Source organism: Lynx canadensis, chromosome C2, assembly GCF_007474595.2.
Source record: "Lynx canadensis isolate LIC74 chromosome C2, mLynCan4.pri.v2, whole genome shotgun sequence".
Lineage (NCBI taxonomy): Eukaryota > Metazoa > Chordata > Mammalia > Carnivora > Felidae > Lynx > Lynx canadensis.
The window spans coordinates 4974798-4988898 of record NC_044311.2 but is presented as its reverse complement, the minus strand read 5'-3'; the positions used below and the strand labels follow the sequence as shown (position 1 = coordinate 4988898).

Here is a 14101-nt window from a genome sequence, read left to right as displayed (position 1 = left end):
GCCATTCCAGTGAATTTAACGTTGTCATTCCCCATACGCATGCCTAACTGAATAACAAATTCTAGTATTTTCTATACATGTATGTTTGAGCTTTTGTAAATAGCATGTTGTTCTGGTTTTTACTCTTTCCACCCCCTGCTATAGTGTCGAGGTCTGGCCAGGTTTGGACCCCTGATAGTATTCCAGAATGGGCATCCACTGTATTGACTTTTCCGTTTCCCTATCGGTGAACGTCCAAGTTGCCACCAACTCCCGGCTGCCACACACAGTACTATGTGGCACAGCACGTCTCCTGCCAGTCCTGGGTACTGCTGGAAATAGGCTTGCTGGCCCTAGGGTATGCATATACTTAATTTCACTAAGCGAAAGTGGAAGCTACTTTGCTTTCTAGAACAGCCGTACCACTCTGTGCAGGACGGTTCCACGCGCCCCATGTTCTTGACCACATCAGTGGGCTCTGGTTTTCTAATTTTTGCCAATTTCATGGATGTATCTCACTGTGGTTTTAATTGACGTTTCTCTATCAGTGAGCTGGAGCATCTTCATGATTTGTTAGTCATTCAAGTTTCCCCCACTGTGACCTGCCTGTTTGTATCCTTTGCCTAGTTTTCTGTTGTGATTTCAGGAAAATCTTTTCTTGTGGTCGAAAGAATCCATTTTATGTTCTAGATCTGTCTGGTCAAATATGATAGCCATTGGCCACATGTGGAAATTAAAGTTAAAATGAATGGAAATGGAATGAAATGAAAAATTCAGTTCCTCAGTTACGCTACCCACATTCCATGTGCTCACTCTTCACACGTGCTTAGTGGCTACCATATTGGCTAGCATAGCTGTAGAATATTTCCATCTTCACTGCAAGGTCTATTTGATGGCGCTGGTCTAGATGTTCATGTTTGCCCTCTCTCTGTTAACTTTATTTCACATACCCTTATTCAGCAGTTTTGATTCCATCAAAGGAAGTTTATGTGTTTTGGGTTTATTGAAGACTTTCTTTAACCTCAAGGTCACAAAGATATTCTCCTACGTTTTTCGTCCAATAGCTTTCACATTTAGGTCTTTATCCTATCTGAAGGTTAATTTTGTATATGGTGTGAGGTTGGGATATAACTTTATTTTTCTCTCTATAAATAATTCTATACAATATATAATATGTATAATACAATATGTATTGCATTTTATATATAATTTTTATGTAATTTTATATAAGGAAATAGTTTTCCTAATATCGCCTATGTCTTAGCATTTTTCACTGGGTCCTAACAAATAGCAGACATATTGTTCGTGGTATTGGCTATTTTTAAGATCAAAGTTATGCTATGAATACTCTAAGAGTGTATTTTACTCTGTCCTAGATAAAGATGCGGCCTATTTCTATAAGCGAAGCCAGTGCTACAAAGATGCTTTCAGATGCTTTGAGCAGATCCAGGAATTCGATCTAGCACTCAAAATGTACTGCGAACAGGAGCTTTTTGAAGAAGCTGCTATCGCAGCCGAAAAGTAGGTGGTTTTATTCTCTCCCTTCCCCCACCCCGCTCCCTCCCTCCTGCTGCTGTCTGGGGGCAGCCTGCCTTGGAGGGTGTTATTCTGCTCTTCTGAAGCGGCCTGCCCGTGTCGCCCTCCTTCCACTTGAGTGGTGGCCTCGGTGCTGGGTCAAGAGCTCCTTGAAAGCAAGAACCAAGCCTAAAGGATTAACCGAGGAGCTGAATGGGAAGTGCGGGAGGAAAAAAGAGTGGAATATAATCTCCAGTTCCCAGCAGAGTCACCACTGGTTTTAGTTGCTCATCCTCTTCCTCGTCATGGCCGGTCTCCGTTCCCACTCTCTCATCGGCAGCCATTCCAGTGCCTTTAACATACACGCTCTTAATATATTCACATTTAATGTATTCTACTCTCTTTATAAGCTTTGACACAGTGTCATGAGAAGAGGCAGAAGATGATGAAGGGTTTGTTACAAGCGTGTATATAAGACACATGGCAATTTTGTGCTTAATGATGGTTCTGTCCTCTACCCTTACTGCTGAGGGTAGCAATTTCGCTGAATGGACGGATGAAGGTAAGTGCACTAGTGGGCAGTCAGGCCTTTGCTTCACCGTGATCTATGGGCAGACCCTCAGCCATGCGGTCATACATATGTGTAGGAAATGTATGTTCACATACCCTCATAAGCTTCATACATGACCCACTGGAGGCCTTCTCGAGCCTTTATCTAGCTCATATTCCAAAGATGATGTCGAGATGGGCAGGGCTAATGGTTGACAAGGAATACAGAAACGGCATGTTACTGGTGCCCCGAAGAGATCTTCTTGGTGGTATGGGGCAGCTGGAATGACAGAGACTGCTATTCTGTGTTTCTGTTTGAGTGTACTCTCAGCTCCTGGAGAAGCAGGGTGTGGGTTGGTTCTACATTTTCCTTGCTTTCTACCAAATTCTGCATGTGACAAAATGAACATAACGGACCCAGGTGTTCAAACTTCAGGTTTTTGGGAAGTTAGCTTTTGTTAAAGTATAATATATAGTCAAAAAGGTGCACCTAATTCTCACAAAATAGATCTACTTGTGTAACCAGCACCTCGATAAAGGTGCCCAGTACCTCGAGTTTTAGCTTTGGAAATGGAAAAGTAGGTGTTCTGTGCCATGGCTGGTAAAGTGAGCATATTCCTTCGTGAGGGTCTTTGGTATCCTTACGTTTATGATATACGCAATGGGTATGTAGTAGTCCGTTTAGGCAACCAGAACGAAATGCCATGGATTGAGGGGCTTAAACAACAGAAATTTATTTTCTCCTAGTTTTGGAGGCTAGAAGTCCAAGATCAAGGCTCCGCCGGTTGGGCTATTGCTGAGAGCTCTTTCCCTGGCTTACAGATGGCTACCTTCTCACTGTGTCCTCAGGTGGCCTTTCCCTGGCACTTCCACATGGAGAGAGACTGCAAAAGACAGGTCATTCTCTGGTGTCTTCTTATAAGGACACTAATCCTGTTGGATCAGGACTCCACCTTTGTGACCTCATTTAACCGTAGTCTACTTCCTTTAGAGATCCCATCTCGAAATCCAACCACACTGGGGATCGGGCTCGAATGTATGAATTTCAGGGGACACAAACTATCACTCCATAAAAGGGTGCCACCTGTGACATTTGTTGGGCACATAGTTACCAGGGTGCTATGCAGTCGTGATATGAGTAATTGACCAGACCAGTTCCCTTGTGAAGTCATATGACAAAACTGACTGAGAGGTTGTTGTTTTTTTAAAGTTTTAATTAGTTACTTAAACTTCTGCTCTCAGGTTTTCAGCAGAGCGTTGAATCGTCACAGATTTTCCCCAGAAACATATTTTTCTCTCATTATTCTTTTTAAGCTTGATTGAGGTATACAGCTGAGAGTTCCTATGTGTTGAGTTGAGATCTAAGTGTAATCTGAGTATTGACTGGAAACTCACGTTAGATCTGTCCGAGTGTCCTTTGAGCACCGTGCATGTTGAGTGTAGAATTCAGTGGCTAACTGGCATGACCCAAAATACATTGTGGACCTTGTAGATTTGCAAAGGAAATACCCGGGGAGTCTTTACACTTGCTGAAAGTACTCACTACTCCATTAGCCGAAGCTCACATGTGAAGTATACTCCTTTTCTTCATTTTTATTTACAACCTTTCATGGGAGACCTCTCGTAGAAGAGGAAAGCTAGGAAAGCAGATGTTTGTAGGATAACTCTGAGCCATCATAAGGAGCCTGGGCACTTCTCTGGTTGTGAGGAGACGGGTTTTGTCCTATCAGGGTTCAGAAGCACACATGTTTTATTGGATTGTTCCAGTGCCTTGAAAATTGGTAGCGTGGGAGGTACTGACTTTGACCAGCAGAGTAAAGGGGAGCATTCGGAGCTTCGTTAATCTCACTCTTATCAACCACGCTCGTACCTGGCAGAAGAGAAAAATCAGAGGTTGGGTGATGAGAGGAAGACTGATGTCGTTAATGTCACGCTGGCGTGTCATGCTCTGTCTTCACCCTTTCTCCTTAGTCCTGTCTCCAACTCAGTGGGGTTGTCGGCCCAAAATGAGGATCGTGCTTTTATGAAAATTTAAGGGTTTCTTTTATTCTACAGGGATAATTTTGGTTATGCATAATCGTTGCCCTTCAGATTGACTTTCATTTACCTACTTAGTTTTCTTCTCAAAATTTTAGTTACTGTTCTTTCTTTAAATTCTCAGGCTGACTTTCAAACCTAACTTCCATTTGCTTAGGTCGTCACGCCGTAACATTTCATCAATTGAACATATGAAAGCTTCGTTCCTTTGGAGAATGAAGAATTCATTTTACCCCCGCGAAATGAACCACTCGTAAAGATGCCGGATAAGTTTAGGCCCTGTTTTGTAATTTAGATCTACACGTGGGTGGGACTTGTGTCTGACTTGCTCTGTGCTGTATTTTGGAGGAGATTTTCTCCTGGGTGGTAATGAGCTGACATTTGGGTCGTCTGTCATTGCAGGTACGAAGAAATGCTGAAGGCCAAGACCCTTCCCATATCCAAGCTGTCTTATTCTGCCGGTCAGTTTTACCTGGAAGCCGCAGCAAAGTACCTGAATGCAAACAAGATCAAGGAGATGATGGCGGTCCTCTCGAAGCTGGACATAGAAGACCAGCTGGTGTTCCTGAAGTCTCGCAGACGGCTAGCGGAAGCTGCAGACCTGCTGAACGGGGAGGGTCGGAGAGAAGAGGCCGCCTTGCTGATGAAGCAACATGGCTGCCTGTTGGAGGCTGCCCAGCTGACTGCCGACAAGGACTTCCAGGCCTCATGTCTGCTGGGGGCTGCCCGCCTCAATGTGGCCAGGGATGCGGACGTGGAACATACCAAGGCCATTCTGAGAGAAGCTCTTGACCTCTGCTATGAAACCAACCAGTTGGCCGGCATTGCCGAGGCCCAGTTCCTTCAGGGGGTAATCCTGAGAGACTTTCAAAAGCTCAAGGACGCCTTCTTCAAGTTTGACACACTCAATCACTCGGCGGAGTGGTGGAGGCACTCTACGAAGCTGCCAGCCAGTGTGAGGTCGAGCCTGAGAAGGTCCTGGCCCTGGCTCCGGGGGCTTGGAAGTCCTCCTCAATCTGGTCAGGGCCCTCAAAAGAGTGACCAACAATGCCGAGAAGGAGATGGTCAAGTCTTGCTTCGAGTTTTTTGGGATTTCTCAGGTGGATGCCAAGTATTGCCAGGTAGCTCAGAACGACCCTGGACCCATATCAAGAATCATTCTTGACCTGGATGTGAACCTGAGAGAGAAGAAAACAAAAGGACTGTTTCTTGGTAATGACCGACCAGGTGAAATTGGCCCTCAACAAACACCTTTTGAGCAGGCTGCGTCAGATCACGCAGAGCCTGCTGGGGAAGACCTACGCAGGCGTCTGCATGAGGTTTATCGTGGGCCTGAATGTGAGGTCGAAAACTGTAAAGATTCCACAGGCCCTTGCGGCGCTGTGAGGCCAAGTGTTTGGTTCAGTCAAAGATACACTTGGTGGCAATCAGCGGGTTGCTTTTGGAAGCCAAGAAAGTATTCCCTAAAATCTTAGCAGAGGAACTCGAAGAAATGGATTACGTTTCGTCTGGCTATATGTACGGCCTTTGCAAATCCTTCCTGAACGTCCTCTTCCCTAAGCATTTCCACCAGAGAGTGTTGTCCGAAAACCCCACGGCCTGCAAAGAGATCCTCAAACCGAACTACAAATCCTTTCGGTCGTACAGGGCAGCTCTGAAAGAGTACGTCCGTCTTCTGTTTCAAAACGAGAGGGCACGAAGCCGCCGGGAGTCTACAGACCTGTGGCTGAACGCCATGCAGGCGTTCCTGGTCTCCTCCAACTATCCGGAGGAGTTCGAAAAGCTGCTCCGTCAGGAGGAGGACAACTACAACAGGGAACTCAAAGCTCTAGAGGCTGAAAAGGAGGAAAGGGGCAGGGGGAGGGGCGGCAAGGTGAAGGGAATAGAAGGAAAATTCGGCATGTTGGCGCCCAACAAGGACGATGACGGTGCCGAGAAGACCCACCTGTGCTTCATCCGGCTGCTGGAGAATTGCATCGACCAGTTCTACGCGTACAGGAACCCAGAAGACTACAAGAGGCTCTTTTTCCGTTTCATGAACGTCCTCGTCAAGAGGTGCAAGGAACCGCTCATCCCCAGCATTGGAAACACGGTGGCCCTGTTGGAGCTCCAGTTCGTCCACTGCGGGGTGGTCCTGGCCCGCCTGCGGAAGAACGCCATCCTCCGCCTCCCCAAGAGCTACATCGCGCTCTTGCACTACTGGGAGTTCCTGGTCAGCAAGAAGGACAGGGAGCTCGGGGACGTGTTCTCCATCGTTCAGGAATACAAGCCTAAGGACGTGGCCAGAGCCATTCAGGATTTCCGGTTCCACCTCTCCTACCTCGTCAAGGTGCTCTGTGGCCAAGAGAATGGGAACTTCAACGTCCTGCTCGACGCCTTCGGTGAGATAGACTGTGTGGTGTCCGGGGAGGCAGAGCGGACCCTGGTGCTGTGCTTGGTGATGCTGGTCAACGCCGAGGAGGTTCTACAGCCGTACTGCAAGCCTCTCCTGTGCCGCCACTTCCAGGAGATCCAGACGAGGCTGCAGCTGATGAGTAGGGACTGCCCCGACCGGGTGCCCGAGAGGCTCCTGAAAGCGGCGAAGCGGGTGTTGATGGCGGGCAACGTGAAGTCGGTGGCTGAGGCGCTGCGGGACCTGCTCTTCGAGCGGGACGAAGAGTACCTGATGGACTGCTGCTGGCGGTGGGACAGCGCGCACGCCAAAGGGCCCGTGGTCCGCGGCCTCTACCACGAGGAGGTGAAACTGAGCCGCCTGCCCAGTGTGGAGCCCGCGGACTACTTTGCTGAACCCGAGTGTGAGATCGGTCAGGACGAGACGGACGAGCTGGCGTCAGAAGACCGAGACCCCGTCCTCGCTGCCATTCTTTCCCGGAAGCAGCGGAAGGCTTCCGTCCGGCGCAAGTTGAGGAGGGTGTGCCTGGTCGTGTCCTTGTGCATCAGCTGGAGGAGAAGGGTGAGCACCCAGGCGGAGTGCTTCCGAGAGGAGACCAGGGAGCCGGGGGCCGGGAACTTTAAGAAGGCCGACATCGACAGGACCCAGTGTGACCTGTGTGGGGTGAAGTTCAGCCGAGGTCCTGACAACTATTTCGGCCCCGGGAAGTCACTTGAAGGAGCTGCTGCGGAGGCCGTGGCCCCTCCCGTGGCCGAGCCGGGAGACGAGGAGGGTCCGGAGAAGAACAGCGAGTCTTACGAGCAGCACATCCGCCTGGAAAGCCATCAGAGGCAGCAGGTGGCCTACCAGAGGTACTTCGAATTTTTCCATGAGAAGGTGGACCCGGCCATCGATGAAGGCAAGCTGCTGGTGCAGGACATTGAGCAGAGTGTGTGGGTCCGCGGTCACCTGGGCTCCAAAGAGCACAGCCACATGTTGCAGAGGAAGGTCCAGGAGAACATCAAGAAGGTCTCGGATACGGTGGAGGACCTCTACAGGCGGAAGGCCTGGGCTGGCGGTAAGGCGTCCCCAGAAGTTGGGGCCTGGGGGGGTGTCAGAACCCAGGCTTTGAGAGCACATGTCAGATCAAGTCCTGGGAATGACAGGGCTTGGCGTTGGCAGAAATACAAGTGAGGAGCGGGTGTTCTCAAATCACGGCAAACCCCCATTATTTGAACCACCCCACCCCACTGAAAACGTGTGGTTACCTTGAGTCGGGATGGTTTCCCTGGCACCACACAGAAGAGAGGGCCTTGCTCACTAGTTCTGTGACGAGGACGTCCGGAGGGCGTTTCAAGTTCTGTGACCAGGACGTAGGGAGGGCGTTTAACGTCCCGAGGAAACTCTTTAAGCTTCCGATCTGTTCTCCAGTGACCATTTCTTGAGCACCTACTCTGTTCTGAACGTTTGACTAAGATCTGGGACTGCATAGCTGGTCTCTTCCTTTTTAGGAGGGTTCTTAAACCATACCCGGCGTGAGACCTTAACAGTAAGAATTCTTACGTGGCCTTTGAATCAGATTTCCTCTAACTTCCTTGTTCGCTATTTCCTAGCAACACTGAGTGCAAGTCGTGTTATGTACCAAACAAGTGAAGTTTCGTGTTTAAAACTCATTCTGTCATCCAGACACTCCAGTGTAAGGTTTAAGGACATTTTGATGTTTATTTATTTTGGGGAGGGACAGAGGCAGAGACCGAGCATGAGCCGGGAATGGCAGAGAGAGAGGGAGACACAGAATCCAAAGCGGGCTCCGAGCTCTGAGCTGTCAGCGCAGAGCCCCACACGGGGGTCGAACTCGTGAACTGCGGGATCACGGTCTGAGCCGAAGTCCGATGCTCAGCCGGCTGTGGGTTTAATGACATGCTGAACGAGGTTCCCTGAAAGGTTTGCTGTTGGCAGTCTCTGCCCGTCACACAGTGATGGCGTCAGGCTAGCATTTAATTGCGGTTTACGTCTGAGGTGGCAGAAGGTGGCTGTGGGTCCTTATCCCGTCGTCCCCCTCAGAGGAAGCACACAGACGGCCCTTGGGAGGTAGGGGCTTTGGCTCTGGTTCCTGCGGCAGCCCCTTCACTCAGAGCCCTTGTTCTTTGGTTCCTGTAGCAGAGGAGGTGATGGCTCATTTGGTCAACATGCTGATCCCGTCCGTCAGGGATGCGCGGGCGTGGCTGATGAAGGCAGAGCTCCACTTAAATGAGGAAGGTAAGGAGCCCTTCATCCCAGGGTGATGCTCTGGGTCTCGTGGCTCTTGGTTCCGCTGATTCCCAGGTCACCGCCAAGTGGGGTCACCTATAACGCCCACTCGCTGTCTAGGGTCATCTTCCCCCAGTGAGTCGAGTAACATCTGAGCTCCCCCCTCTGACCGAGGGCTCATGTTAGTTGCTTTTTCCCAAATCTCTTGTGCCGCTCATGGGCTCCTATCGATGACACCCAGTCACTACTCATGCTCAATATAGTGACTCCCACGCGTAGACAAAGTACCGAAGAGCTGTCTTTTGGCAAACAGGGTCGTCTCTGTCAACCATTCATGTAAGTCCGCGAATATTTATTGAGGGCCTAGTATGTATCAGCGCTGTTTTGGCCTTGGGGATATAACGCCAACGCATTTGTGAGCAAAACAAAATCACTGGGAGACTTACACGCCCCTTCCTAGAGGGTTAAGGGCTTGTACGGAGTGAGTCAGGTTTCTCTCCTGACAGAACGATCTTGCCAAATTCTGTATCATCCCTCTTGCCCATCCCAACTGCCACGGCCTCTTGGCCAGACCTAATTTTTTCTTATTCCGTATATTTCATGTGCCCCAGATTGCCCTTCTGTGGGTCCTCCTAATCCAGATGCTACTGGGAAATCTAGACCCCAGAGCTGGGGAAAACTAAAAGGGACTTGGCACAAATATCTGTGTCGGGGAAAAATATCCTTAGAATATATTCCCTGCCAGGACCATGATTTTTGTGATTGTTTCAAAAGGGAGATGACTGGCATACCAACTCAAGTTTGTGGTTGAATTTGGGTTTTTGTTCGATTTCTTTGCCATTTAAAGGGTCTCTGAAATCAGGGCAGAGGCACCAGCCTGTACAAGAACTTAACTCTAGAGAAGGGTGTTTCCTTTGGCCCTGACCCAGGCTTTTTTTGCCCTTTAATTTAAAACAATTACAGAGACATTAGGTTTTATTAGCACGTTCTGTTTTACAGTGGTGTGAAAAAAAAAAAATCACCGTTCTGTGCTTTGTTCCCAGTGTTGTGTTTGTTTCTTTTTGGCTTTTGAAACAGGTATCGTCCAGGAAGATGATTACGAAAATGAAGCCGAGGACTTTGGTGAACTCCGTCCTCGAAGGCGTTCGCGGAAAGGTGGAAAGCCGAGAAAATACTAATGTCCGCTCAGCTGCTGCCTCCTAAGCCTTCAGAACATTCCATCCTGACTTAGAATTCCGAGTGCTGGGGCGGACGGGGGAAAAAGAATGTAAATTAGCTTAAAAGGGGGAGTCTAGCCATGCCTTTGATTTTTATTCTTGTTACAAGAGCTGCTTGTGCCCAGGGTCCACGTAGGCCCTCTGCTGGCCACTCCTTACCCCCAGGCCACCCTCTGCTCATCTCCGAACCTGCTTACAGCAAGGGCCCTTCTGTTACGGCCTCTTGTCTCCGTGCAACTTTTCTGCCCTCCTTCTCCCCATTTTTTGTGACCATTTCCAGCTACCTGTGCGAGTGACGGTGAGACTACCTCAGAATGTAGTCAAGAACTCCCCAGCGTCCTATGGGTGGGAGCCTCAGGACCTTTGCCCTAGAAGGCAAGCCTGGGGGGTGTTGTGGGGGATTCCCAGCCTGCCTCTCCGAGGTGGTCCTAACTCTGCCTTGGCTATGGTGCAGACACTCCACAAGTGTTTGTATGTAGCCCTATGTGTCTCACTTTCTTGGTTGAAGGAGGCTCTTGCTTTACCCCCAACTCCCACTGAGCCGGCGGCCATCCGTATGGTCCCATTCTGGAGGCCTTCGTGCCGCTCACACTTCCTGCCCACCCTCTGCCCTGCCCCCCCAGCTCAGCCTGTGTGAAAGCTCGGCTTTCACAGTCCTTCCCTGATCTGTCCTCACAGCAGAGCCAACTTCCCCCCCGTGTTGCTGCTGCTTTTGCTGCTTAGCGTTTTCTCTTTATTGTCTTTCTAAATGACTCTATTTCCTTGTTTCTAATTTGTATTCCGGGTGGTTTTTATAAATTTCACTTGCCGGAAAAAAAAAATCAAATCTTGCCGTATTATCACATTTTTATAAAGTGAAATCATTTCTCTTACGTGGCGCTGTCCGTTGACTTATTTCCGGTCTCCACTCAGTCAAGGGGTGGATCCTGGGGCTGGTTCTCTCTGGCCAGCTGGTTGACGCCTTCTGAAATGAAGACATCCGGGGACTCACAGCTGGTTGCGGTGTCTTGAGGGCTTGCCTGTGTCTCCTGAGCGTTTAGGGTGTGGACTGTGGGAGTTTTGTCACTGCTGCCTATTGGGACTGCCCCCAACAAGAACATTGCCCCGGGAGGCAGGAGACCCGGGGTCAAATCTTCTCCTGACCCCACTGAGCCGTGTAACCTGGGGTGGTCAGATCACTGAGTGCCTAGATGTGGCACTTGAGTCCGTGGGGGCTCGGGGTCTGCTGTGGGACAGAGGCGGTGACGTGGAGAAACAGCAGTGATAGAAATGCATATCATGTGGGTGGCAGCTTCATTTACATAACCCAGTGGGGCCTCAGTTTCCCCTTTAGGGGAGTTGAATGGTCTCAGAGCCCTTTGTGCACGCCCTGATGCCCGGTGGCTCTGTAGCTTTCGCCATGGGTTCGAGCACCCTCAGGTCTTGGTGCTGGGATCTCGGGATTTGCTTGTGTTGGATGAGCAGGACAGCTGAGTCTCCGGAAACAAAGCGTCCTCTGTCCTCTGATCCTATGCCTCAAGGTCCAGGAGGCTCATGACTGGGCCAGATGAGCCTGCTACCTTCTGGGTCAACGCTGTCTCATAGAACTCCCTGGAGAGAACCACTCCCGAGAATCTACCTCCTCGACTCATAGGGGTCCTCGACTCATAGGGGTGCAGAGGCTGGGGAGAGAGGAATGGGATTCAGCAGTATGGTCAGCAATTTCCCCTGATGCCCTCAATCCTCAGGCCCCACCCAGTCCAGGGGCTTTGGTGTCCCAGGCCTTGCCTGGAAGTCCGGGAAGGGGGTAGGTGTAAGGGGTCCCTAAGAGCACTCTCATGTTCGGGAACGCTAGCAGGGCTCACGGGGCTCAGCCAAAGCTCTACGGAGCACCATCTGTAAAGGGAAAAGGCACATGGGCGGAGTCGAGGGGGATGTCAAGTGCAGGCCTCTGAGGGTCCTCTCCCGGTGAACTCACACAGGATACACTTAATTCCCCCACTGACAAGTGTGACAACACATGTGAATTGTTGCCGATCAAAAATTATTAGCGACTCAGTGCTCAGAGTTTTTAACAGGGGCTGCTCACGTAGGCGTCTTCTGCCTAGCACGCAGCAAAGTCCCAGAGTCTCAGACGGAAAGCAGGTGTTCCGCATGAACTACGGTGTACAAACAGTGAGCACTGTGAGGTGCGGTTATCGGTTTTGAGGACGGCAGGAACCTTCCAGAAATTCAAGCTCCCAGACGCCAGCCAAGGGGCAGCTTTCCAAGCAGGCCTTTCAAAAGCTAACAGACCTACTGTGTTAACTCTCTTCCGCCTCAGGGGTTCCCCCAGGCTGGAGCTCTGTCGTGATCACCCCCACCCCCAGCTTGCTTTGTGGTCCTTCCCCCCACTGTGTACCTCGCTGCTGGACAGGCGTGGACATAGCTAGTGTCTACCTCCCCAGTCAAGAGGGTGGATTCTCAGGGACAGATGACCTTCCAAAAACCCATCACGAACAATCAGCTGTTTTCCTAACTGCCTCAGACGTGGATCCCACTTCTTTGCAGTCAGCATTAACCATTTAGGGTGGTGTTTGGGGCCCTTGAGGATTGTTGGGGGAAGGGAAGGGGCTGGATGGCTCCTACCAACATGTACATGCTTTGGCCTGACTGTTCTTAGCCGAGAGCCCTTGTTCGCCTCAAATTCTCTCTGGGGACAAAGGGCCAGTCTTGTAATGACGGGGGGAAGGAAGGACGCTGAGGGTCCCTCTTCCTCACAGCCGGCTGCACGTGTATGCCAGTGGGATGGGGTTCAGCTAGGATGGGAAGCACGGGACCAAGGCAGATCTGCGCGGCCTCTCGGGTTTCTAGAAGAGCCTCTTCTCTTACCGGATTATCATGGGCACGGGCCATATGACACTCTCACCGAAACACCTGAGCGGGTGAAGCGCGCTCTTCTCTGACCGTCTATTTGAACAAGTATTCGTCCACTGCATCCCTCCGTCCCGATTTCTAACAATACCTTTACTGTTTCCTATGACGGCAAATATAATCCAAACTATTTTTAAAAATCCAGCTCTTACGGAGTACTCAGTCACCAGCACCACCAATTTGGAATTAAATTTGCATTTATTTTTCCAAAAGTGGATTGAACCATACGGCCTCCACTTTAGCTTGAGTTTTCAGTGAGCCGTTGGTGTTTGCCATTTTTCCATTTAGCTCTTTGTTAAAAACTGGACCATATTCATGGTCTTCAGCCTTGCCCCCAGCTGACTACGCGAGTTCCTTCCAATGTTACACCGTCCCAGATGCTCCTGGACACTGGCTGTAACGCTTCTCTAATTTAAATCCCTAAAAGTAGGAATGCTGGCAATAAACATACAACCGAATATGATTCGGCCCTAAAAAGGAAGGAAATTCGGACACACGCTATGACGTGGATGAACCTTGAGGACGTTATTCTACGTGAAGTAAGCCAGTTGCAAAAAGACAAATACCACACGAATCCACTTACATGCATCACCTAGCGTGCTTAAAATCGTGGACAGAGAAAGTGGAATGGTGGTTGTCGGACGCTGGGGGGAGGGGACATAGGGAGGTGTTGTTCAATGGGTAGAGAGTTTCAGTAAGATAAAGTTCTGGAGACCGATTGCACAATGTGAATGTACTTAATGCTGTTGGGTTGCACGCACACAAGTTTAAGGTAGTAAATTGTATATTACGTGCATCTTGCCACAATTGAAATAACAATCTAATAATAATAAATAATTTTTTAAATCCCCTCAAACAAAAAGTGGGAATGTCAAGTTCAAAAGTGATTCCAGTTTTAATTTTAATAATGTTGGCGGAGTGCCTCCAGAGGGGCTGTCCCGGTCTTGCTTCCACCGCAGGGTGTGAGAGATCGCTTCTCCCACAGCCTCTCCAACATGGGCACTGCCGATCTGTTCTCCATCGTGATTTGGTCATGGCAAATGGGGACCGAGAGAGGGCAGAAGCTGACACTTAACTTGAAGTGTAACGAAAGAAAGTTCTTCTGTTCAGCCCATCTAGACACTTGAGTGGCCACAAAGTGAATTTGGGTTACAGTGTTCTTCAGGGTAAGTGTAGATCTCTGTGGATGCCTCCGGAAACTCCAGACTTATTCTAGCTCTTCCCCATCCCATCCCACTCCCTAACCTTAAAACCATGACTCCAAATATCACGGACTGGCCTACATAGTTCC

General features: G+C 49.7%; 1 protein-coding gene across 1 annotated transcript in view; it reads left to right on the top strand.

Moving 5' to 3' along the window:
• The window catches only part of TRANK1 (tetratricopeptide repeat and ankyrin repeat containing 1), a 79499-nt gene extending 68709 nt beyond the window's left edge, over positions 1-10790 (top strand). The window contains 9 exon segments of the mRNA XM_032594639.1: positions 1356-1500; positions 4483-4994; positions 4997-5071; positions 5074-5276; positions 5278-5413; positions 5416-5436; positions 5439-7529; positions 8612-8710; positions 9779-10790. Of these exon segments, the coding sequence (XP_032450530.1) occupies positions 1356-1500; positions 4483-4994; positions 4997-5071; positions 5074-5276; positions 5278-5413; positions 5416-5436; positions 5439-7529; positions 8612-8710; positions 9779-9879 (3383 nt within the window). The 3' untranslated portion in view covers positions 9880-10790.
• The last annotated feature ends 3311 nt before the right edge of the window (positions 10791-14101 follow it).